The sequence below is a fragment of the Lactuca virosa genome, chromosome 7, assembly GCF_052849685.1.
Source record: "Lactuca virosa cultivar CGN04683 chromosome 7, Lactuca_virosa_CGN04683_v6, whole genome shotgun sequence".
NCBI classification, from domain to species: Eukaryota; Viridiplantae; Streptophyta; class Magnoliopsida; order Asterales; family Asteraceae; genus Lactuca; species Lactuca virosa.
The window spans coordinates 108,034,382-108,058,945 of NC_136432.1; the positions used below are offsets into that span (position 1 = coordinate 108,034,382).

Here is a 24,564-nt window from a genome sequence, read left to right on the forward strand (position 1 = left end):
ACAATTGTTCTTCTAGATTTTTGGTGGTGGTTATGGATTTGTCAATGACGGTCCGTGACGGCGGTGGTGAAGGTCGTTGTTTGCAGTGAACCTAATGGCTATGGTCGATGGAAGGGGGGGAGCGGTTATGGTGGTGGCTGGTGGAGTGTTGGTGGTATAGCAATGAAATACCTTACGAAAAAAGAAAAATTGAAAATAAAATTTCAAATGGAAGAAGACTACCTTGGAACAGAAGGCGGTGGAAGGAGCAGACAAATTTCTAGCAACCTTTAATCGAGAGGTGCGGTGGTGGCCAATTTCCTGGAAGATTGAGAAAGAAAACATAAATAGGGTTAGTTTAGAGTATTTAAGAGAGAGGGAGAAAATTCAAGGAGAGAAGAGATGGCGACTCAGTTAGATTTCTTCTGTAAGGAAACTAAGATAAGAGATGCTATGTAGATATCAGGTAGACCGATTCGATCTGTGAAATCCAAAATCAAATAGGTTTGGTCATGTTATTGAAAAAACACACATATAAAGAGAGATAGAAAGAGTAATCGAGGTCTTTTACCTCTTTTTAGTCAAGATAGAGTAACAGGGGGTCCATTAGTATGTTGGTGGTTCGCTGGTGGCAGGGGTAAACGGTAGTGGTGAGTGGTCTTAGGGTTTTCTGACTGAGAGAGGAAGAAAATTTGGTTCATAGAAATAGAAATGGGAAATGATATTAGAGAAGAAGAAGAGCGCCTAATATAAGTGATGGCTTGCCAGAATTGAAAGATTTTTTCCATGATCTCGGCAAGACTTCATCAGAGATTAAAGGATCGGGTCAAAGTCTTCCGAAGAGATAAGGAGATTTAGTTGATGTTGACCGGATAAAATTTAATGCATATATTGATTGTATATGTCGCATTATGGTTTGTAGGACTTAAAATTCAGCATTTGACCAAAGATGTTTATAACGTATAATATATATATATATATATATATATATATATATATATATATATATATATATATATATATATATATATATATATATGTGTGTGTGTGTGTGTGTGTGTTTGTGTGTGTGTGTGTGTGTTATAAATTCGACTTAATTAAAACAATAGAACAGTATGAAAGAAAGAAGGAGAATTGAGAGGATTCTTGAACACATTTGATGAGCATTTATACTACATATCATCCTATTCATTCATCATCAAAATAGTAACTCAATAGGTAAAGGAAATTATTCAAGGGGTGAAAATTGTTCATTCACAAGATTTGTCTAACTCAATAATTTGATGGATTTTATAACACCCCCCTTTGGATGACAATCTTTCTAATCCAAGTTCAACCTTGAAGTATTGCCTCGTTAAAAACCTTGCTAAAGAAAACCTAGTAGAAAAAAAATTTAGCGTAGAGAAAAAGTGAGTAGTATATAGTTGACTCCCCCTAATTTAGGCATCTGTAACATTATATACTATACACATGTCACATTTCGCTGCCATGAACATATTTTATGACGATTATAGTAAGGAGTGCTTTTGTGAAGAGGTCTACTGCATTGTTGCTGGATTGAACATATTCTATCTCAACTCTTTCATCTTTTGTAATCTCTTGAATGTATTCAAAGTACTTTGGAGGTATATGTTTTATCTTATTACTCTTTATATATCCTTCTTTCAATTAAGTGAAACATGTCGAGTTATCTTCATATGTTAAAGTTAGACCTTTATCTTTATCCAGTCCACATGACGACAAAATGAGTTGTCTCATCGATTTTATCCACGTACATTCTTCACTAGATTCATTTAGTGCATTTACTTCAACATGATTTGAGGATGTGGAAACAAGTGTTTGCTTTTGATAATACCACAAAATTTTGGTACCTCCATTCATGAATACATATCTAGTTTGAGATCTAGCTTTATGAGGATAAAAATATCATGCATCTAGGGATGTAAACGAACACGAACGGTGGCTTTTTCATGTTCATTCGTTTAAGTTAGTCGAACAAATAAACGAACACGAACGGATAAACGAACGAGTTTTCTTGTTCATGTTCGTTCGTTTAACAAATTACATTGTTCATTTTCGTTCGTGAACATGCTAAACGAACATAAAAAAACGAACATAAATGAACAAAGATAAACAATCATAATTGAACCTATATGAACATAAATGAACATATAATATAGGAATGTAATCAAATACAATTAAGCATATATGAACATAAAAGGAACTTATATAATTGAACATAAACGAATGTGAATGAACAACATAAACGAACGTTCACAAACACAATTGAACGAACGAGACCATTGTTCATGTTCGTTTGTTTAACTAAACGAACGAAAATTTGTATTCATGTTCGTTCATTTATTAAATAAACGAACATAAACGAACTTGCCGCCGAACGGTTCACGAACAGTTCACTGAACGCTCAGTTCGTTTACAGCCCTACCTACATCCAATCAGACATTTTTTGAATTCTACGAATAAAATAACCCTAAATTAGTAGTTCCTCGAAGGTATCATAATATATGCTTGATCCCATTCCAATGTGTTTTTGTAAGGGATGAACTGAACCTTGCTTTATAGCGAAAGAAATGTCAGGTCTAGTATAATTGATAAGATACATAAGAGTCCCAATTGAATTTAGATATGATACTTCTGGACCAAGAACTTCTTTATTTGCTTTGTGGAGACGAACTGGATCTTTATCAATACTTAATGACATAACAACCATATTGAAACGTTTCAAGACTCTTTCTGTATAATTTGATTGGTACACAAGTATTCCGTTAGGCATATGTTCAATCTACAAACCAATACAATATTTGGTTTTCCAATGTTTTTCATTTTTTTGAAGTTCAATCACTTCAAGAATTTCTTTATTTTTTCGATTGATGTTTAGATCATCAACATAGATTGCTATGATTACATACCGAAATGTTGTTTTTTAATAAAAACACATAGACAAATAGTGTTATTTTTATAATCTTTGCTTGTCAAATAATCACTTAAACGATTGTACCTCATGCATCCGGATTGCTTAAACCTATACAAATATCTTTTTAGTTTTATAGAATACATTTCTTTGAGTTTTGTACTTAATGCTTCAGGCATTTTAAATCCTTCGGGGTTCTTTATATATATATATATATATATATATATATATATATATATATATATATATATATATATATATATATATATATATATATATATATATCACTACCAAGTGATCAATACAAGTAAGTTGTAACAACATCCATAAGATGCATCTCTAAGTTTTCAGAGACTACCAGGAAGATTAAATATCTAAAAGTGGTTGCATCCTTTACGTGGAATATGTTTCCTCCTAATTAATTCCAAGTCTTTGAGAGAAACCTTGAGTCATAAACCTAGCCTTGTATCTTACAATTTCATCTTTCTCATTTCTTTATCATACGAAGATTAATGGTTTCACAACTCCAGCTGTGAGAATAATGGCTCGAAAAATCTTTCTCTTGTTAAGAGAATTTAATTCAACTTGCATACCCTCCTTCCACTTAGCCCAATTATTTCTGCATTGACATTCAATAACAGAATGTGTTTCAGGATCATCATTCATAATATCTGTAACACCCACAGATTCGGGCTAGTCACTTAAGACATAATAAGCGTTACAAATGACTTTTTGGTAGAAGACTATTTAGCATAAATAATCCTAACCAAAGTTATAGTACATGTGACAAGGATTCCGTACATATAAATAACATAGAGATCCAACTTCATATGAAGAATTTATGCTTCTTTAAAGTTTCATAATTTAACCAGCACGACTCCACGTTGTAACACCGTAAATTTTCAAACAAATTTTCATTTTTAATTTACAACACACAACTCCATAATTATTTAAATAATAATCCAGGATCCTCAAAACATAACTCTTTCTCTGGTGTGTACAATCAAGTCAGCGCCTTCCCGCGATCCTGAAAAGAACCTGAAACACATATCACATAACACTGTAAGCACGAAGCTTAGTGCGTTCCCCAAAATACCACATACAACCTATTAGCCACTCGAGGCTATAACTCTGTAAGACCCTCTGGTCTATGTGTCTCAGTGGGACCCTCCAGTCCCATGGATCGTTGGACCCTTTGGTTTGGCCTAAGTGAGAACCCTCCGGTCTCACAGCTCGTTGGACCCTCCGGTCCGGTCTCAGTACACATAATATAGCATATATATCACACAGACAAATGCATAACTCAAGTAAGCACATACGACCCTCTAGTGAGACATAAATACCACTCTAGGTAAAGTATAGTGAGAAGACTCACCTCGGATGACGAACAGCTCCTATAGACGCTGCTGCTACGCACCGGCCACTAATTCTGTGCGAAACCCACAATTATCCCAATTAGGAACTAAGTCCAAACTCTCACTTATTAGGTCTAAAGGTAGTCCACTAACCAGCCCATCAATGACCTAAAACCCATTGGGCACACCAAGGCCCAATAATAGATGGGTTCTCCCAAGGCCCAATTCTCAATCTAAATAGCAAGCCCAACTCAAGGGTCCAAAGCACAATATAATATTTCTTTGCTCAAAGTCACTAATACACAAGCCCAAAGATCCAGGCCCAACCCTTAAGGCCCAATAATAAATTCAGCCCAAAAGCTCACAGAGAGGTTACGCGGGGCGTACCTCCCCTGGTACGCTCAGTGTACACTAGCATGCATGAATCTGATCGGGGACACCAACCCAGTACGCGGGGCGCACTGGAATTACGCTGGGCGTACGCCCAATTTTGCCTAGTCCATTCTCTTGGTCTTAACCCGTTAAGACCTTAGCTCATTTCTCAGATCTGGACTCCCTAATAGCTATTACTCCATAAAGTCAGTGACTTTAAGCCTTTGCATGGCTGATAAGGTCACAAACACACAAAACTCTTACTCTCTTAACTCAAAATGCTCATATCTCATGCATGGGCTGATTCTCAAGTTCAAGACCTCTTTTTTATGGATCCTCTCCACTAGAAACACTTAAAAGGACATATATTAAGCTCTGGAGTGCAACAACTCATAAAGCCTCAAGCTTTGGGACCAAAAACCCTAAAATGGACCATATCATGCACAAAATAAAAGGATGGGAAAGCTTGGAGCTTTATACCTTTAAATGATGCTCCAACCACAGAAAAGCTCAGATCCAAAGCCTGGACTCCAACTCTATTCTCTTCCATGCTTTTTCTTCACTCCAATAATCCCACAAGAACACTTAAAAGCTCATAATGGTCACACACAAGCTCAAGAACGAGGATTAGGGTTTGAGAGGGTTTATTGACTGAGGATGGTGGCCAGGAATGAGGCCATCTCATTCTTTATATAGGGACACTCCTCTCAATTAGGGTTTTCCTTCTGTGCCTAGTACGCCCAGCGTACTAGGTGGCTCTGCTTAAAAGTCACGCACATGAGTACGCTACGCGTACGCACATGTATGCCCAGCGTACTCCGCTACCACCTTTTTCAAATAAAGGACTTATCCTGCCATAACTTCAAACTTCCATTGCTTCCTCGATATAACTCCGTTTCCAATGAATCTCATATCCTCAGAAAGGTGTCGAGATGCTCTACGCTTCTAGCAACTCTTCGCAACCCCCAGACTTCCTCATGCCCGGGTTGCAGCCCACAAACGCTAATCTCAGACGATCTGAAACTAGATGTTACAACGCTCCCCCACTTGAATTTGATTTCGCCCTCGAAATCGCTCCTTATCAACACATTGACCGAACCCAATAAAAAATCCCAATCCCAAAAATGGACAGACGCTTCTGCCGATGCGGTACTCATTCTGTCTCTTCAGAATTTGAAAATTCTAGTGGTCTGTCTCCCTGCCAGACCACCCCAGCAAAATATCATCTTATTAACCGCTCATCGAATAATAGACTCTAAGAACACTCTACAACTCTGATTCTCTAATCGACCCCAGTCGTAACTCAAAAGGAACGAAATGGTCATATCCCACCAAGGACCCACCGCCCGAGAAGGTATCAGAACTCTTCTGAAGGAGTGGTCCTCAAACTCCCATAATCATAAGCCCCAGTTCCACTCAAATGTTCCTTCCGACACTGAACACCAGGTCAACTCCCGACCCGACGGTTGGACCTTCAAGGCTACTCATTGCATATAAAGGACGTCTTACCGACTTCCTTCTCACAATAACTATCTCGGCTCATCGCGACACACAAGTCACGAAGTTCGCTTTACCCCAAGCGAATACTACAACTCACCTGAAATCGTCTCACCTTCGACCTCTGTCGTCTACCAACCACTGATTCCATGCGTCCCGCGGTCCTTCCCATACCGACGAAACTGACTCACTCTGGTCTAAGACATCTGATGGAGAACAATACCTCTCAAAATGAACCCATCTACGAATCCGAAACCTCATCTCGCCTACTCAACACACGAACGAATCCAGACTCGAGCTCGAGGGTCTGATTCAACAGAAGAATTGGAACCACTCAATTCCAATCTTGTACTCAACTCATGACCCAAGATTCGCGAATTTATGCACACACCATCTCTCCAATTCCTTCCGATTACGATAATCCTTTCTCAACCCGGGATATAACAATTATCGACTGACACGGAGACCCCAGTCTCGCCCCTTGTTCGGCAATAGAGTTCCCAAAGACTCAAGTGGTAAGGCTGCCCAAGCCTAAGAACTCCTCTGCATCATACTCGGACTAGTGAATACTACAGCTCTCGGCGGAACAATATTCACCCTTATCGACTACTAAGTGCTACGGTCTCCCCAGTGGTCTCGTGACACTCTTTCATTGACTCGAGAATGCTACGGCTCCCCGCGGTATCACAACACTGTCTCTTTAACCAATGAATACTACGGCTCCTCGCAGTATCACGGCACTCTATTGCTGATTAGTGAATACCACGGCTCCCCGCAGTATCACGATACTCTCTCGCTGACTAGTGAATACCACAGCTCCCCGCAGTATCACGATACCCTTCTCTGACTCACGTATGCTGCGACTCTCTGCAGTCACACGATCCCCTTTCTCTCACTGACTCATGGATGCTACGGCTCCCCGTAGTCTTACAACACTCTCTTACTCACTGACTCGCCATGGGCTCACTCCATGGTTTTCCCTGATAATCCTAAGTGATTACCCCCACTCGGATCCACTCGCTCTCTTATCACCTCATAATCTCATCATCAAGCCATCACTACACTGACTTCACTAACTCATGCTTCACAACCCAACATAGAAAGGTGCACACACCCACTCAGTTTATGCACCACCACTTCCTGATGTAAGTTCTCGTAGGCAAGGCACTTTTCTCTGCACAAACACACCCTTAGACAGTCTCACTCCAGCGACAGTTAACTGATGGGTTCCCACTGGAACAGAAACATTCGGTACTCCACTCGCCACCTCCCAACTCGAGTCCTAACATGACCAAAAATTAGGACATCATACTCAGGTACCTCGGTACACCATCACAACGTCTCACACGGTCCTGCCTTTACCACTGATCTTCCACTTACACAGCTCGAAACTTCGAAATACTCCCATCTCCCAAATTGATACACGGAGGAATCGTTAACGACTGAATACACATTGACGAAAATCCGAAGCTTCACCCTCTACTGATCACCGCCCGTAGGAACTACTCATACCGACTCGAAAATTGGTCGACAATCAACTGCTGCCCTCTTCTGGAGTATAGATTACAATCCATACCTATACCCGCAAATCTCAGCTATTGCACCCTGAACTCAGAGACTCATCCGCCTCGAACTCAACATTTGCAAACCCAAAAAATCTCTAGCCATAATAAATCCTCCGACCAATGGCCACCTGTCGTGAATTCACTCGTCCTTCCTTAAGCGCATACCCATACATCATCCTGCCTCGCACTTTGGCGCATCCACCAATATTTCAGGTTTCATGCGTCCGTACCGAAGATCTCCATAGCCAGTTCTCTATTCACTCTCGAACAAACCTCTGATCCTCTCAATAAAATACCCAGTTATCCCCCACTCAGGGTTCGAACCATCACCAATTGACATACTCCAGTCTACCACACGCACTGGCTCGCCAGATGTACCAATTCCGTCTCATAGAATGTACCACACAACACTCGAATATCTTCCGGATAATGACCAAATGACTCCAAGTATCACGTAACTCAGACAAACATCCTAGAATTCTCCCGACGTGACTGCCTCTAGTCATCTCGAAGTCTCAGACCGACACACCACCGGATACCCCAACTGTTCCGGATTAGACCTGACGCTCTATTTGGAAATAATGCACTATCACGCACCTCATCTCTAATTCCTCGACCAGCCTCCCATCGCAGAGATCATCATGGAAGCAAGAGACCTTACTACCACAGTCGATACACAACGTAGACAATGAGGGCCACCGCCCCAATATACTCCTCTTGATCACTTGAAACCGCTGCTAAAAGCATTCCTGACTCGACTAAGACATCTCTTTGTCCTCATCTCAGTCTCCACTAATAGCTCTCTCGTGGTATAAGGAATACCTCGCTGCCAACATACTGCGCAAATACTCTGGTGAAAAGGTCACCACCATATGCTACCCCACGGGGTTTTACCTCTAAAATCTGAAACGGGAAACTCGATATCTCCTTCGCTTCTCCCAGAAACGGGAACAACGCAACTCTTGCCACAGAAGGTGATGTCTCATCCATCAGCCTATGGCTCGACTCAGACCTCGATCCTCCAATAAGCATCATCTCTACTCACCCCTGAGCCTTGCGACTCCAACTAGTATCTCACCAATAAAATCCCTCGGAAACGAACTCGATTCCCCTTTTAAGGTATACTCCATTAAAACGCGCTCGACATGGCCCTCTGGCCCCACACTCTATCATCTGATCTCAGACTAATCCACCACCACGGGTCAACTGGTAAAACCAAAAGCACTAACCGCCACAAATTATGGCACTCGAACCATGATACCTCCTCTCATTCTGCTGCTTAGAACCTCTGGTATTCTCCCTGTTTCGAGTACGGGTCCTCTGCTTTCACTAGTACGGGCCCATACTACCTGCCACATCTATCCGTACTTTCCACACGGATCGTCCCAGAATTCCTAAGTAGCTTCTCAACCTTCCCGACCACCAAACCCGCTAAATCTGGTCGCTTCCCAGCGAATACTCTCCTCTATCAGCATACTCATCTGACTAAGGCCACTTCCTAGGCTCTCCCTAGGTTCCCTCACTTCTCTGCCATCAGCTGCTGAAGAACTCCTTATGATGCCAGTGATCTACCTCCTGAATATCGTCATATTCACTTAGTAGCTGACTCCCATCATCAAGAGTCCCACAAAGCACGAAGCAAGCAGTATTCGGGCATCGAATAATCTCTATCAGCACGAAAAACCACTCTAGGTTACAACTCCACTTGCTCTGCTCCCTCAAAAGGTATCACCAAACTCAAGCAACTCTACCCCCTCGCGGGTATCTAACTACTTTCTCAGTAGGCTCCTAAAATGCTCATCTAGGTATCTCTCCTAGATTACTCCTCTACTCAAGTTCTCTCTAAAAGATCTCTGTTGGATACTCTTACTCCGCACATACTCACAGCACATCACAGATAGCACAATTCCTAGGCTAAGGCATCACAAATCAGGCAACTCTAGCCCTAAAATATGAAATACCTAGCCTATCCTCTAGCATGCATCACTAATATCTCAATAATAACTCATCACACAAATAAGTAAGGGTATTTTGGGAAATCACCGTTCGGGCTCTGGCTGATTGTACACACTGCTCCTCCTTGTTTTTCTCTTAGAAACTCTTGCTCGTTTTAGAAAAATCATTTCTTTTGAATTTTTTTCTCAAATACTCAGTTTGAGTCCAGATATACCCGAAGGTGCATCCGAATCCCTCAAACCAAGGCTCTGATACCAACTTGTAACACCGTAAATTTTCAAACAAATTTTCGTTTTTAATTTCACATAATTCTCGTAACACATTTCACAAAAATCCCATTTATTTAATTTACAACACACAACTCCATAATTATTTAAATAATAATCCAGGATCCTCAAAACATAACTCTTTCTCTGGTGTGTACAATGAAGCCGACGCCTTCCCGCGATCCTGAAAAGAACCTGAAACACATATCACATAACAATGTAAGCACGAAGCTTAGTGAGTTCCCCAAAATACCACATACAACCCATTAGCCACTCGAGGCTATAACTCTGTAAGACCCTCTGGTCTATGTGTCTCAGTGGGACCCTCTAGTCCCATGGCTTGTTGGACCCTCTGGTCCGGTCTAAGTGAGGACCCTCCGGTCTCACAGCTCGTTGGACCCTCCGGTCCGGTCTCAGTACACATAATATAGCATATATATCATACACACAAATGCATAACTCAAGTAAGCACATACGACCCTCTGGTCACACATAAATACCACTCTAGGTAAAGTATAGTGAGAAGACTCACCTCGGATGACGAACAACTCCTATAGACGCTGCTGCTACGCACCGACCACTAATTCTGTGCCAAGCCCACAATTATCCCAATTAGGAACTAAGTCCAAACTCTCACTCATTAGGTCTAAAGGTAGTCCACTAACCAGCCCATCAATGACCTAAAACCCATTGGCCCCACCAAGGCCCAATAATAGATGGGCTCTCCCAAGGCCCAATTCTCAATCTAAATGGCAAGCCCAACTCAAGGGCCCAAAGCACAATATAATATTTCTCTGCTCAAAGTCACTAATACACAAGCCCAAAGATCCAGGTCCAACCCTTAAGGCCCAATAATAAATTCAGCCCAAAAGCTCACAGAGAGGTTACGCGGGGCGTACCTCCCCTGGTACACTCAGCGTACACTAGCATGCACGAATCTGATCAGGGACACAGTACGCGGGGCGTACTGGAATTACGTTGGGCGTACGCCCAGTTTTGCTTAGTCCATTCTCTTGGTCTTAACCCGTTAAGACCTTAGCTCATTTCTCACATCTGGACACCCTAATAGCTCTTACTCCATAAAGTCAGTGACTTTAAGCCTTTGCATGGCTGATAAGGTCACAAACAGACAAAAATCTTACTCTCTTAACTCAAAATGCTCATATCTCCTGCATGGGCTGATTCTCACGTTCAAGACCTTATTTTTATAGATCCTCTCCACTAGAAACAGTTAAAAGGACAGATATTCAACTCTGGAGTGCAACAACTCATAAAGCCTCAACCTTTGGGACCAAAAACCCTAAAATGGACCATATCATGCACAAAACAAAAGTATGGGAAAGCTTTGAGCTTTATACCTTCAAATGATGCTCCAACCACAGAAAAGCTCAGATCCAAAGACTGGACTCCAACTCTATTCTCTTCCATGCTCCTTCTTCACTCCAATAATCCCACAAGAACACTTAAAAGCTCACAATGGTCACACACAAGCTCAAGAACGAGGATTAGGGTTTGAGAGGGTTTATTGACTTTGGATGGTGGCCAGGAATGAGGCCATCTCATTCTTTATATAGGGACACTCCTCTCAATTAGGGTTTTCCTTCTGTGCCTAGTACGCCCAGCGTACCCTCTGGTACGCCCACCGTATTAGGTGGATCTGCTTAAAAGTCACGCACATGAGTACGCTAAGCGTACAAACATGTACGCCCAACGTACTGTGCTGCCACCTTTTTCAAATAAAGGACTTATCCTACCATAACTTCAAACTTCCATTGCTTCCTCGATATAACTCTGTTTCCAATGAATCTCATATCCTCGAAAAGGTGTCGAGATGCTCTACGCTTCCAGCAACTCTTCGCAACCCCAAGACTTCCTCATGCCCGGGTTGCAGCCCACAAACCGTAATCTCAGACGATCTAAAACTGGATGTTACATACATATCATAAAGAGTGAAGTTTTGATAAATAACTTTTTGGCCGAAGTAATCTAAATGAAATTCGTGGTGATCATAAAACCGAGGGCATGCATATAGAGAACGTCTAAATCTGAATTTAGGAGAGGAAATTATGATTTTTCTAATATTTCAGTGTAACTATGTTAGCACATAAATTGAATTTTAGATCGCTTCATTTTCAGCCAAAACAATCTAAATGAGAATCAAATATCTCGTTAATAGGAGTCTGTCGATATAAAGATAGTCGAGAACGAACGTCGGACGAGAGAGTTATGAGTTTTTAATGGATTTTAACAGTCTAAGTCTGTTAAAAATATTATTTTAAAAATAACGTCAAAATTACCCGATAGAGTCTAAATGAAAGTTTTAGATCTCGTTGATAGCTATGCGTGGATACAAAGAACAACAAAAACGAAGTTCATATGAAGAAGTTACGAACATTTGAATTTTCCTAAGTGCACTTCGCGCAATAGAGGCGTGACGCGTGCTTCTAGATGCTGCTACGCAGCACCACCCAAATCAGGACATGTGTTAGTAGGCGAGAGGAGTAGCGTGTTTGAGGTGTGTGGCATGCACTTTAGATACACGACACACATATTGCCTGTAAATAGCTTTCTCCTGCCCATTCGATCTCTACACCACACACAAACTTCTCTCTCTCGAGTTTCTCTCGATTTTAGCCTATTTTCCCCCTTAGTTTTAGAGTATTACAGTGAAGCCCTGAGGTCCCTAAGTGCTCACAGGTAGTAGCTATCGAGTAGAAGCTCTGCTAGCATAATTTCCAGACTTATGTCAGAAGAATCTTTGTAAGGTTAGCTACACTTTAGTCTTACAGTGTAACTTATATTTATAGTCATAAGTTGTTATTATGAACCTATAAATAAGATATATCAGTAATTCCAGTCATAATTTTGATTGATCTACATATGTGAGAGGTGTATAGAATGGTCATGTTGGCGTGGTTGTTGGATTTCTGAAAGGCTATATGTCGAAATGGTCATGCCTCCCAACTTTCATGCCTGTCTGATCCTTATTTGATAGAACTCTCATAATATATTGGGATTATTGAGGAATCTAGAATATCAATATTATAGTAACAAGAAATATGAAAATAGGCTAAGACTTAGTAATCATTATATTAGGTTACATCAAAGGAAAAGCTAAAGGTGTTAGGCAAAGTTCTCACCAGTTATTCACCTAAGTCAGGTGAGTGCATAGTTACTTTCAACATACACATAAATACAAGTATTCTAAATGATTAAATGCTATGTATGCTGCTTTTGTTGTGTTTAATATATTTGTACAATATGATATGTAACGCCCGCAGATTTGGGCTAGTCAATTTAGAGATAATAAGCGTTAAAATGACTTTTTGATAGACGATTATTTAAGATAAATAATCTTAACCGAAGTTATAGTATATGTCACAAGGATTCTTAACATATAAAGAACGATGAAATATGACTTATAACGAACAAGTTACGACCCATCGAAGTTTTGCGACTAAACCGGCACAGCGTCGCGTATCGTAAAAAGTGAATTTTCGATAAACTACTTTTTCGCCTTAGCAATCTAAATAAAAGTTGTAGTATATGTTAAACCGAGAGCGTGCGTATAGAGAACGATCAAATCTAACTTCGTTTGAGGAAGTTATGATTTTTCTAAGATTTAGCATAGTAGTATGCAACTTAAAAATCGAATTTTAAATCGATTTTAGCCGACACAACCTAAATGGGAATTTAAGATCTCATTAATAGGAGCTCAACGATATAAATACAGTTGAAAATGGACGTCGGATGAAAAAGTTATGAATTTTTAACGAACTTTAGTTGTCTAAATCAGTTAAAATATAACTTTAAAAATAAATTCAAAATTAACCGACGGAGTCTAAACGAAAATTGTAGATCACGTCGCTACCTACGCGTGGATATAAAGAATGTCAAGAATAAAGCTCGTATGCGAAAGTTACAAAATTTAGAGGATAATTAATGTTTAGGATTAACCAGCGAGTGACACGTGGCAAGATCTGGGCCACACCTTCTTCCCCACGGCTTGGCATCTGATCGTGACGTGTGGCATGAGTACGCCCAACATAGTTCAGAGTACGCCTAACATACCCTTACATACGCCTAGCATACGTGAGTGCTGCCAGCCTATAGATAGAGCTCGTTTTTCCTCATTTCTCCACACCAATCTCATCGATTTCTCTCCCAAACACCCCCAAACCCTTAAGGCTTTTTCCTAGCACCTCTTAGGTGTTAGTAGCGAGTCCCGGAGCGCCATAAGGCTCCGAGAAAAAGAGCTTTTGGCTCATAAGTTCTGCCCGCGCAGAGCCCGGTTCCTCGCTAAACCCCCCTTGTAAGTGAGTTATGATTACCCTGCTTTAAGTATAACTTATGTTTAAGTTCATTATCATTATTATGAAACTATAAACACGATTTATTAGTTTTTCAAAGTCATTATAGTAATTGATCTACTTACGAGGATGATGTTTAGGCTGTGATTTGGTGAGGTGTTTAAAATGGGATTTCCAAACAGTATACTTCGTATACAAACCGAACCCTACCTCCGATATGATTCTACCTGGTTGTTCCTTACTTGATAGATCGTAAGTAGCCTTGGAGTTAATGATAAATCTAGACTAATAATTAGTCGCAATAAATATTAGACTAAAAACTTAGCGATAATAATGTTAGGTTTCGTCGAAGGAAAAAACGATTGTTAGAAGCGAAGCGATGCCCAAATTTCGAGTCATCACTTTAACAAGTGAGTGCATAGTTACTTTCATCTTACACATAGATATTAAGTATTTAATATTAATACATGCTATATGTGCTTATATTCTGTGTTCCTGATATCTATGCTAGATGAATGATTTTTACATGTTTTACGTGATTTAAACTGTATATATGTATTTTTATACCTATAAATATATTAGATAAAGATGGGTAGATGAATGATGAGAGATGAAAGATAATATAGACGATGAGAGGTGAAGGATGATGAGAAGCCTTGACTTTAACGATGATCCAGTCATCTAGCAGAGTATAGATGACGACCACAGGTTATTTTAGACAGTCCAGTGGAACGCTAGCAAGCTCGCAAACTGTGGGTGTTTGTGAATGACGTGTTCACCAGATGTACTCTAAAAACATTAACAACTATGGACTTAGTGCCTTATAAGTGAATGTTGGCAGCTATCGATTTAGTGCCTAATAGATAACATCGAAATATATGGAGTAGTGCCTGTTGGATAAACCTTGGTAACGATGGACTTCGTGCCTATTCCTTAGGACAATCCTTAGGAATGAATGAATGAAGAATAGATGATTCTTAGGGTAGATCCTTAAGAATATAGAAAATAATGGGGATGAGAAGTTGGGTTAATTGTTTAATGATTAAACATAATAATTATATTATTGTGGGTTGAAAACCCTATGTACTCACCAGGTTTCCCAACCTAACTCACTCAGTTTATTTGTATCACAAGTGTCGATACGAAGATACATTGCACTGAGAGATTAAAGGAGATGTAAATCATTAGTGTAAATGAAAGTAAGGTCTGTTTATGCTTATGTTTCTGTATTGACGATGACATCCCAATGTTTTAATATAAACAAAATATATTTCTTCGGAAATGCTTTGATAATATCTTTATCATGTTTTCTGGGAACAAATTACGCAATATTATTTTTAAAATGGATACTCTGATTTTTTAATAAGCATAAATAAAATATTTAAAATGACCGTGAATTTGGGGATGTCACAGTTGGTATCTGAGCGTTAGTTTAAGCGAGCTAGGAATGTTAGGAAATTTCAAGACTTAAACTTAGAATGCTAAGCGATGATCGGAAGGAGTGTGTCTATTATATTTTAGGAAGTATGCCTGAATAGACATGATCACTAGCTTATTTAGGGAAGATGCCTAAATTTATCTTGTGTGTAAATGATATATGCTTTATGATGTTATCATTTGATCAAATCTATGGTCTATTTCAAACCGAATCTGGAAATTTTATGTGCTTGGGTTTCTAAACGTTTAATTAGGGTATTAGAATTGGCATGTAACTTTTCAGAGTGATAAGGAGATTTATACGCTAGTCGTAAATAAAGATTTCCCTATCTTAATTCTCGTCATTGCACACCGAAAACGTCTGCTTTGGTGTATAGATCGACATGGTGAGAGCTCGAAGCGGATTTGAAAACGGTAATCAACAGCCTGAACCACGAGTAATTGAATGTGCACCAGAGGTAGCAGCTGCACCCGAGCTAATCACGATGGCATGAGTACAAGCAATGATACAAATGACGTTGGATCATCATATGGAAGAAACAAGGTCTCTACTTCAACAGAATAGGGATGAACCTACTGTACCCATTGTACAAGCTGAACTGAACATTAAACAGTCAGAGGAATGAAACTTTATTTAGACTGTCAGTTAAGCTGAGCCACGTATGGTTAGAAGAAACCAAACCAATGGAGGAAATGATGGACATGGATGTAACTACAAGGATTTCATGGCATCCAAGCCACCAAGTCTTTTTGGAAGCCCAACACCGGTGGAAGTCATGGATTGGATCTCCGAGATGGAGATGATGTTTGAAAGTTACGACTGAAGCAACAAACAGAAGACCGTTCTCGCGATTACACTGATGAAGACTGGGGTATTAAGCTGGTGGAAGCTACTAGCTGATACCATGCCCAAGGAAGAATCTAGCAAGATGTCTTGGGATGAATTTTTAGTGCAACTGAAAATGTAAAACTGCTCTAAGAAGGATCTACTAGAGATCAACAACGAGTTTCAGAATCTAAAGAAGGGAAAAATGAGCGTCAACGAGTATGCTTCAAGGTTTACGGAGAAAATGAAGCTTGTTCCTTATTTAGTTTCAACTAAACACTCCAAGGTCAACAAGTTTGCCAATGGATTACCAGCAGACTTTGGTCTAATGGTCAAGCAAGCAACCACCTTGAAAGCCGCAATCTAGGCAGCTAAGAATATAGAGACCCAAATAAGAGAAAAAGGTCTAGAAAAAGATATGGCAAGAGAAAAGAGGAAGCTTGAGGGATCCTTAAGATCCGATAAGAAAGGAATATTCTCAAAGTCTAACGTGGATGGCCAAAGGTATGGAGCCAAGTGGTGTGAAAAGTGCAAGAAGAAGCATTATGAGAGATGTGATGGAGAAGTGACTTGTTATAAGTGTGGGAGTATCGGTCACTATTACAGGGATTGTACGCTTAGGATGCGGAGATAAGGGGCATATGTCAAAAGATTGCCCATAGAAAAATGAAGCAGCAAGACTGAATGCGCCAAAGCCAAAGGCAAGAGCATTCCAGATGATCCTTGATGAAGCAGATGACGATGCAAGGGATTAGGAGAAAGGATCTATAAAGTATCCATATAGATAGTATCATGTGGTGTAGCCTAATATAAGAGGCATAATGTAGGGTGAACTTGAATACCTATGTAATCGTTTCAAGAAATAATATAAACCTTAGTTATGTTATCTGATGTGTTAAATGACTTTGTGAAATTCTTGTATGGTGTCTTCGAGAACTGCGGGACAATACTTAGGAAGAGTATGATTAGGTGTGAAAGGTAGTAGAGGCCTATACTGTTTTGGTCAAAAATTACACAAATACAAATCAACCAAGTTGAATGAGAGGCTGCGATATTCAAATTGTGCAATAGATAAAGGTAAAGAGAATGACACGATTGTTTACAAGGAAAGCCCTTGATCCTTGCTAGGATCTCCGACACAAAACCTTGGGAGGTGATAATGATCACCTGCCTTGATGATTTTATTAATATAAATTGATGATAACAGAGTGTATTTCAGTAAGAACAAGTGAAAAAGTTCGTAGAATAAGCTAAGAGTAGGTAGAGTGTGTTGTGTGTGATATACATGTGTCAATTTATAGTCTAAACTAGCTAACAAGATGTTCGATATTCCCGGGATCCTCTATGACCAGCTTTGCAAACATTGCTGAACTTGGTATTCCGGGTCTTTAGCATAGTTGAGACGACTCTCTGTTGAGAATAAGTCTTTTCTTGACTATTTATGCACATGTGTTAATTAAGAACGAAATATAACCGTTATAAATGTTAGTAAATAATAATAACGGTAATAGTCGGGATCCTGAGATAGCTGAGGATCCTGAATATCTAAGGAGGTTTGAGGATCCTGAGTACTTTGAGGATCGTGGCCCTAGCAATTGCCCCCAAGTTATTCCTGAGAATATAGGAGTTAATTTCGAGAATATTGAAGGGATAACTTAAAAATAAATTAAAAACAGGACATAAATAAGAGTGTAAAAATTGTCCGTTGATGGATATGTTTTGTCCGTCTTGAGGTTACCGAGAAGCAGTAAAATCATCTTTCATATTTTTTTCTTTGCTGTAAATGTGGGCTTTCGGTAATTTCTTCTTTACTATCTTCAGTCGTCATTGTCTTATTGCGAAGGTAAAATTTCCTCTTACTTGTTTTCTTCTGTTTCTCTGATTTTCCTCATCATGGTTAAGAAAACTAGTCGTTCTCAAGCTAGCATTGTTACTTCTTCCGAAAATGACTTCAGCGATCAAGAAATCTTAATTTTATGATGAGGTTTGTTCCTTCGATGACGAGGATATGGAATCGTTGAAAGCCATTAGGGCTTTTCCTTCTGATGTAGTTTTTTGATCTTTTAAGGCCACCATTCAACCATATTTTATTTCTCCGACATGGGTTTGTTTTCCCGAATACCCATTTACTCTAGGTTTAACTTATCCTTTTACTGGTATTGTTCATGATTTCTTTTCGACTACCCAAATTTCTTATATCCAAGATATGCCTGTGGTTTGGAGGATCCTATTTTGGATTGATCGCTTGAATCAGTCCAAGAATATGGACATCGGGTTACCTGAGCTGGCTCTCGTTTATGATCTTTCTACTTTTGGTTATTCCCGTTTCCTGTTAAGAGTTAAGACAAACCCCACCTCATTCTAAAATCTAAAAAAGATGATGGTGCTTGGAAGGAAAAATACTTCTTCGTGAGACGTGATTCGATTCCCGATGGGGATTTCCTGCCAAAAACATGGATTAAAAAGGGTAGGATTTGAATTTAGATTTTAAGGATCTTGAAATTTACTTCCCTTCTTTTGTTTGTTTTGATGCAACATTCAAATTTGAGGAGCTTGTTCCTGCTACTGGTGATTCCGAGGACAAGATTTCCAAATTTCTTGCACTTCCTGCACTTGAAAGGTCGTTCAGGCTCGAACATTCCAGTCTCCAAGAGGGTTCTTCTATTACTGCTTCTATGGCTACTGGTAACATTATTTTGCTTGGATACTTCTGTTAGATTGTTAAGGATCCTGAGTTGATAGGGATCTTTGGCAGGTCCCAAGACTACTCAGTCCAAGGCTCGCTTTGGTTTGGCAGATCTTGAAGACGATATGACCAGCGGTTTGATCAAGGTTAAGCAAGAAAAAGGTGTCACTCTTCTTCCTCCCAAGAAAAATTTCACGTAGACCTTACAATTAAGGCTTTTGGATCCCGTTAGTGGAAGCCTTCTGAAGTTGTGGATTTTGGTTTAGAGAATCTTGGCATTGAGGATGCTCTCAGGAAGTTGACCACTTTTACTCAAGTCGTAAGTTTTTCTTTCATTTTTTTTAAATTTTCTATTTCTTATTGTTATTTGATCTTTTCAGGTTTCCGGCTATATCTCTGCCTGTTTTGGTCAAAAATTACACAAGTACTAATCAACCAAATTGAATGAGAGGTTGTGATGTTCGAGTTGTGCAATAGCAAATGATAAAAGAGAGTGACACAATGGTTTACAAGGAAAGCCCTTGATCCTTGCTAGGATCTCCGACACAAAACCTTGGGAGGTGACAATGATCACCTGCCTTGATGATTTTATTAATGTAAAATGACGATTACAACGAATATTTTAGTAAGAACAAGTGAAAGATTTCGTAGAGTAAGCTTTGAGTAAAAAACAGTGTGTTGTGTGTGAGATATAAGTGTCAATTTATGGTCTAAACTAGCCAACAAGATGTCTGATATTTCTGGGATCCTCTATGACCAGCTTCACGAACGTTATTCGACCAAGTATTCCGGGTCTTTAGCATAGTTGAGATGATTCTTCGTGGAGAATTGGTCTTCCCTTGACTATTTCTGCACATGTATTAGTTATGAACAAAATATAACTGTTATGAATTGTTAATAAAAATAATAACGGTGATAGACGAGATCCTGAGGTAATTGAGGATCTTGGATATTTGAGGATCCTGAATATTGGAGCACCCTGGCCCTAACAATTGCCCCCAATTTATTCCTGAAAATATGAGAGTCAGTTTCGTAAATATTAAAGGAATAACTTAACTAAAGAAATAAAAGGAGAGAGAAAGGTAATTTCCAGATTTAACCCTCAACGGCTAGGTAACTTTGAATTTTAACGGGCAGATAACTAGCCGTTAACAGTCAAATCAGTCTTAATTCATTAGTATAAATAGATATGATCAGTTTCTCCATTCCTTACTCATCACATTCTTCCCTTCTTTACCTGCATTACTTTTCGTGCATCGACGATTCATTAGAAGGTAATTATTTTTACGTTTCGATTTCTTTCAGTATGGTTAGAAAATTGGTTGTTTCCCATAAAAGTATCTTAGCCCTCCCTGACGATGATTTTATCAATCAAGGTATCATCTCTTACGAGGAGACGTGTTCTTTTAGGGACGCTGATATTGGGTCTCTAAGACTCAATGGAGCCTTTCCTTCCGAAGCTATTTTCAGGCCCTTCGATCCTCTCATTTAGCCCGACTTCGTCTCTCTCAGTTGGGTGTGCTTTCCTGAGTACCCCTTCTTTTTGGGTTTGAAATACCCTTTCCCTAGGATTTTTTCTAAATTCTTTAGGGCGACTAGGATTTCGTATATCCAGGCCATGCCAATTGTCTGGAGGATCCTATATTGGGTCGACCAGGTAAATCAATCAAAAGGCTTTGACATAGGCCTTTCCTAAATTGGCCTGCGTTTGTGATCTCACAACCTTCGGTAATTCCCGTTTCCTCCTCAAGGTCAAAACCCATAGATCTCCTCTGGTCCTGAAAACCAAGCATAACGATGGAGCATGGAAAGAAAGATACCTCTTCGTGAGACGTGACTCTATTCCCAATGGGGATCTTCTGTCGGATACCTGGGTCAAAAAGGGTAGGATTCTTTAATATAAATATAAGGATCCTGGACACATCTTCTTATTTTGTTTTATTCTTTGCAGCTTTCAAATTCGAGGAGCTTGTTCCCGTTGTTGAGGATTCTGAAGAGAAGATTGAGAAGTTCTTGGCTTTGTCTGAAGTCGAGAGATCCTTCTGATCCGATTAAACCATCCCGCAGGAAAGCTCTTTCGCCACTGACCTCATGTCGACAGGTAAGGATCCTTGGCTTCTTCCTCTTTGTGGTGAAGATCTTAATGATCCTCTATTATGTATATAGGATCCAAATCCACTCGCTCCAGTGCTCGCTTCACTCTTGCTGATCTTGATACAACCATGTCGAAGGACCACCTGGTGCTGAAGAAGGAGAAGAGTTCATCTTCTATTCCTCCTAAAAGATCAATTGTTGACTTGACAGTGAAGACTCTGGGATCCCGGAAAAGAAAAATTGTTGAGTCCACAGGTTGATCTTTGGAGATCCTTGGAGCTGAGGAAGCACTCCAGAAGTTGGTCTCTTTCTCCCAAGCTATAAGTGTCGACTCCATTCTCGTTTCATTATTCGTTATGTTTTTTTGCTGACTCACTGTATCTTTGTCATAGGTCTCTGATCATGTTTCTGCTGATCTAAGAATCCGGGCGGAGAGGGCCGAACAAGCCCTTCAGGGACAGGAGAGGATGTGGAAGGTGACCAACGAGGATCTTCTGAGGAGGGTGGAGCTCCTCAGCAAGGAGAAGGCTGGGAGAGAGGAGGAGCACGTACACGAGATGGAGGAAGTGATCTCTGACGCGAAGGTCAGCGTTGCGGTGGCTGTTTGGGAAGCCAAGATCCGTCTTGCGGAGGATCTCGAGAATGCAGGTTCCTGGGACGTGGACAGTTGGCGCGAGGCACTGGGCAAGATGACTGGCAAGCCTGCTACCGCCAACCAGGGTCATGTACTGCAGCTGACCGAGGGAGGGGAGAAGAAGGGCACGACCGATGATGACCAGGCTAAGGTCTAGGCTTTCAAAAATATAATTTTAAGTAGTTTTTGTTTTTGTTAGTGATGTAAGACAATTAACCTTTTGGCTAGGTTGATATGCAACCCTTTTTTGAATGACATGGTAGTGTCTTCCTCTTATATCTTTCTTCTAATCTCTCCTCGTAACTGTTATGACATTAAGATTCTTAAATAATTAGGATCCTGAAAAACTTGGTTCCTGCGAATAATCCTGAAACAAAATTTTCGTAGTAAATCATTTCTAGCATATTTGAATGTTGATAATTAGATGATTTTAGTTTAGGACCCTGGAAAATTCAAGATCCTTAAACTTTATCTAGAGTTCTCCGAGAATAAGGATAGATGGAACCTGATTATCTCCGAGTTTTTCTTAAGCTTTGTAACTCTTGAAATTTACTGAGGATAAATCTCAACTTAGGAGAGAATTTCGGTTCACTATTTATAGTAAGGCTCTTTACCAATGAGGGTTGATGAGGATCCTTAACGATGAGGATCCATAAGGGCAAGGATCCTTAATGATGAGGATCCTTATTAACGAAGATCCTTAAAGGTGAGGATCTTAGACCATACATGGGAAATCCATCCTTAGGATAACCTGTTTAGGTTATAGACTTTTTCAAAATTCTTGTGTAACACCATGGGTTCAATGGATAACATGTTAACGTTATATAATGGGGAGGATCCCAACTTGTGATATAATTCATGGGAAAGATCCTTACTTATGATAACATGAAGATGTTATGAGTCGTGTGTTCTCTGGGGAAAATTCCCAACATGTGATAAAATGAAGATGTTATAGACCTTATGTAGTTTCTGGGGTAAGATCCTAATTTTTGATAACATGAAAATGTTATAAACCTTAAGTAATCACTGGGGTAGGATCCCAATTTTTTGATACCATGAGAACGTTATAAACCTTAAGGATCTCAAATTATGTTCAAAGATAAGAGGGTTTCCAAGCCACTGAATCGTGAAATGATCCCCTTATCCGTATCCCATAGTTAGATATCGTGCGTCCAAGAGAGGTGTATAAACCTTAGTTCATGTGAAAGAGGTAATTAGCTCTTTAAACCTTAGAGGGGATTAAGTACCCTTAAGCGTAGGACAGATGATCAGTCTCTAGCTTGTGTATATGATAGTTTAAAGATTACACCACTAAATATAATGGAGTTTCTCAAGTCTTAAGACATTGAGATCTTCGTGTGTCAAGATCCTTATGTTTCAGGATCTTCAACCTTGAGGATCCTTATGTTTTAGGATCTCCAATCTTGAGGATCCTTATGTTTCAGGATCATTTCTTATATAGATCCTTAGCTATACGTTGTTCTGCATATCAAACGTTAGCTATGGGTGGGCGTTACTCTAGCTAACGCCCCTCCGATGCTTAAGTTAATAATGTATTCGAGGAGAAAATAAGTAATTATGAAAAGTTTAAGGTAAAGAATATGTGTACCTTGGTTTTGTTGTGGATCAATCGACCCTACTTACATGTAGTATGCTTTAAGGTGTATAGCATTCCAGGATCTTGGCATAACGTCTCCTTTGAGTGTCGCTAGCCAATATGCTCCTTTTCCGGATTCAACATCTATGAGATATGGTCCTTCCCATTTAGGAGCTAATTTTCCTGCACTAGGATCCTTGGTGTTTTGGAATGTTTTTCTTAATACCAAGTCTCCTATTTGACACCTTCTAACTTTTATGTTCTTATTGTAAGCCTTGGTGATCCTTTGTTGATGAGCAGCAATGTGTATTTTGGCAAGATCTCTGAGTTCGTCAACAGTGTCAAGATCCTGTGCTAGGATCTTGTCGTTATTTTCTTGATCTTGCAATAAGTATCTTGCCGTCAGGATCACTACTTCGGTGGGGATTACTGCTTCTGTCCCAAACACCAAAGAGTAGGGGGTTTGACTTATGGCTACTTTGGAAGTAGTCCTATCTGCCCATACGACGAAATGAAGCTCTTCTGCCCATCTTCTCTTCTTCTTATCCAATCTTTTCTTTAAGTTGTTTACTATGATTTTATTGTTGGATTCTGCTTCACCATTAGCTTGGGGATGAACAGGAGTGGAAGTTATCATTTTGGTTCCCCAACTTGTGCAGAATTCTGTTGTCGTTTTACTAATGAATTGGGATCCATTGTCGCATATAATTTCAACCGGGATCTCGAACCTGGTCAAGATATTACATTTAATAAATAAGACTACTTCTTTTTCTCTTACCTGAACGATGGCTTCAGCTTCGATCCACTTGGAGAAGTAGTCAGTCATCACTAGCATGAAGAATTTTCCTCATGGTGCTACCGGTAATTTTCCCACTATATCCATTCCCCATTTCATGAATAGCCATGGAGAGATATTAGGATGTAGAGGTTCTTCCGGTTGATGCAGGATGTTGCTATGTCTCTAGCAAGCATCACACTTTTGAGCATGTAGAAAAGAATCTCTCTACATGGTTGGCCAGTAGTATCCTATTCTTAGTATTTTGGAGCATAAGGATTTG

General features: G+C 39.7%; 1 protein-coding gene across 1 annotated transcript; it reads right to left on the minus strand.

Annotated features, from left to right (window-relative positions):
• Window positions 1–22,240: 22,240 nt before the first annotated feature.
• Window positions 22,241–24,332, minus strand: LOC145127036 (uncharacterized). Its single transcript, XM_079062288.1, has 2 exons — window positions 23,733–24,332; window positions 22,241–22,276 (listed from the first exon to the last, which is right to left on the minus strand). The coding sequence occupies exons 1-2, from the start codon at window positions 24,330–24,332 to the stop codon at window positions 22,241–22,243; spliced, it is 636 nt and encodes a 211-aa protein (XP_078918414.1).
• Window positions 24,333–24,564: the final 232 nt, after the last annotated feature.

What these genes read in the sequence shown, in the direction of transcription:
- LOC145127036 (XM_079062288.1), bottom strand. Translation starts at nt 24,332, where the DNA reads ATGACTGACTACTTCTCCAAGTGGATCGAAGCTGAAGCCATCGTTCAG. An exon ending in GGTGTCAAATAGGAGACTTG is followed by an intron (nt 22,277 to 23,732) that starts GTATTAAGAAAA and finishes ATTTTGTTTCAG; the next exon opens with GATTATTCGCAGGAACCAAG.